The following is a 1,449-nucleotide window of genomic DNA, read 5'->3' on the forward strand; positions in this document are numbered from 1 at the left end:
GGGCGCGCGCCGCCGATCCCCACCCAGGCGGGGGCTGGCACGGCTCGCTGCTGGGCCCTCGTGACGGAACACATCGGAGTGGGGCTGCAGACGCGATCCACAGACAAAAAGAGAGTGGCTCTGAGGGGCGCCGGCTGTGAGCGCTGCGCTGCGGCGGGACTATATTATAGCTGGCAGGGGCGGAGCTGATTGGCCAGAGCGGCACCAGCTCTCTTCTGATGTTTAACCCTAAAAAAGACTAAATTTTTTTTCTGTTGCTGCTGTTGCTGTACTTCCACCTGAAGGCTTCCAGTTAAAAAAGATCTTCCCCAAGACAAAGGTGGGCGGTGGGCGGGAGGCGGGGTGACATCAAGCCGCCGGGGCTCCCCTCCCCGCACGCTCGGGGCCAACTGAAGTTTTTAAAGGACAGTTTGGGCCAGCTGCCGCCCCGCAGACACCCTGCCCGGCCGAGGGTCAGGGCCCGGCCCTGCTCCCTTGTTCCCCCGCCTTGGGGGTGAAGGCCAGGCCTCTGCGGGGGGCCGTCCCCCACGGGGCCCTGCAGCCCCTGCAAGCGAGGTTGTCTGCAATGCTGGGAGAACTAGAAAACAGCGCTCCTCCGTGGGCTCCCGGGCCCAGGCTGGCCGCTGTGCGGGCCCTGGGGGGCCTGGGGGCACTGCTGGACAGCGGGCGCCTGGGGGCGAGCCCGGCGAGCTTGCGGCTGGGGGCGGCCGGTGGTGCGCACTGCACCCCACCCACCAGCCCAGCTCAAGCGCCCAGCAGCTGGAGGTGGGATCGGGCCTGGGCTGCCCCAGGGAGCCGGCCAGCAGGCGGCTTCCCAGGGCCGGGGCCTCGTGGCCGGGCGCGCTCTCCTCAAAGAGGGGTGTCTCGAGGGTGCTCAAGGGGAGGCCGCGGAGCCTAGAGGCCGGGTGCTGGGTCCCAGGAGCTGCCAACACAGACGAGGTCCCACTTAACGGAGAGGAGCAGGACCTGACGGCCTCTTGCAGAACCTGCCCCCTGCGTCCTGGCCGGCCCTGCTCCGTCTCCAGCGGAGCCAGGCCGGGGGTGAGGTCTGTGCAGCCGGCCCTGAGCTCTGACCCCGCAGCCCGCCCTGAGTGCACCCTGAGACAGCGGGAGGGGCCTGCAGTCCCGGCAAGCCCCTTTGCAGGTGGCCCTCTTGGGGGGCGAGGGGGTCCCCCAGGAGCTGTCTAGCCTGGGCTCTGCTGCCTGCCGCCCAGCCATTTCCAGGCTCAGTGGAGCAGCTCTCCCGCAGAGCATTGACCACGCTGCGCGCTGGGCCTGTGAGAAAGTGGTACCCAACTTTCTCCGGGCTCTGCAGACCGAGGGTCTGCTCTGGGCCCTGCCAGCTGGAGCCAGGCTGGGAAGAGTGTGGCTCGTGGGCGGTGGCCTGTGCGCCCCCTGAAAACAGCATGAGCCCGGGCCTGCGCTTGGGAGGCCCTGGAGGGGTGTGCG

General features: G+C 68.8%; 1 protein-coding gene across 1 annotated transcript in view; it reads right to left on the reverse strand.

Moving 5' to 3' along the window:
* Positions 1-1,449, reverse strand: part of SHH (sonic hedgehog) — a 78,262-nt gene that overhangs the window by 5,365 nt on the left and 71,448 nt on the right. The window contains exon 2 of the mRNA XM_012733875.1: positions 736-922. Coding sequence (XP_012589329.1) covers positions 736-922 — 187 coding nt within the window. The remainder of the gene's footprint in view (positions 1-735; positions 923-1,449) is intronic.

This window comes from Condylura cristata, unplaced genomic scaffold (genome assembly GCF_000260355.1).
Source record: "Condylura cristata isolate star-nosed mole 26May11 unplaced genomic scaffold, ConCri1.0 scaffold00042, whole genome shotgun sequence".
NCBI lineage: Eukaryota > Metazoa > Chordata > Mammalia > Eulipotyphla > Talpidae > Condylura > Condylura cristata.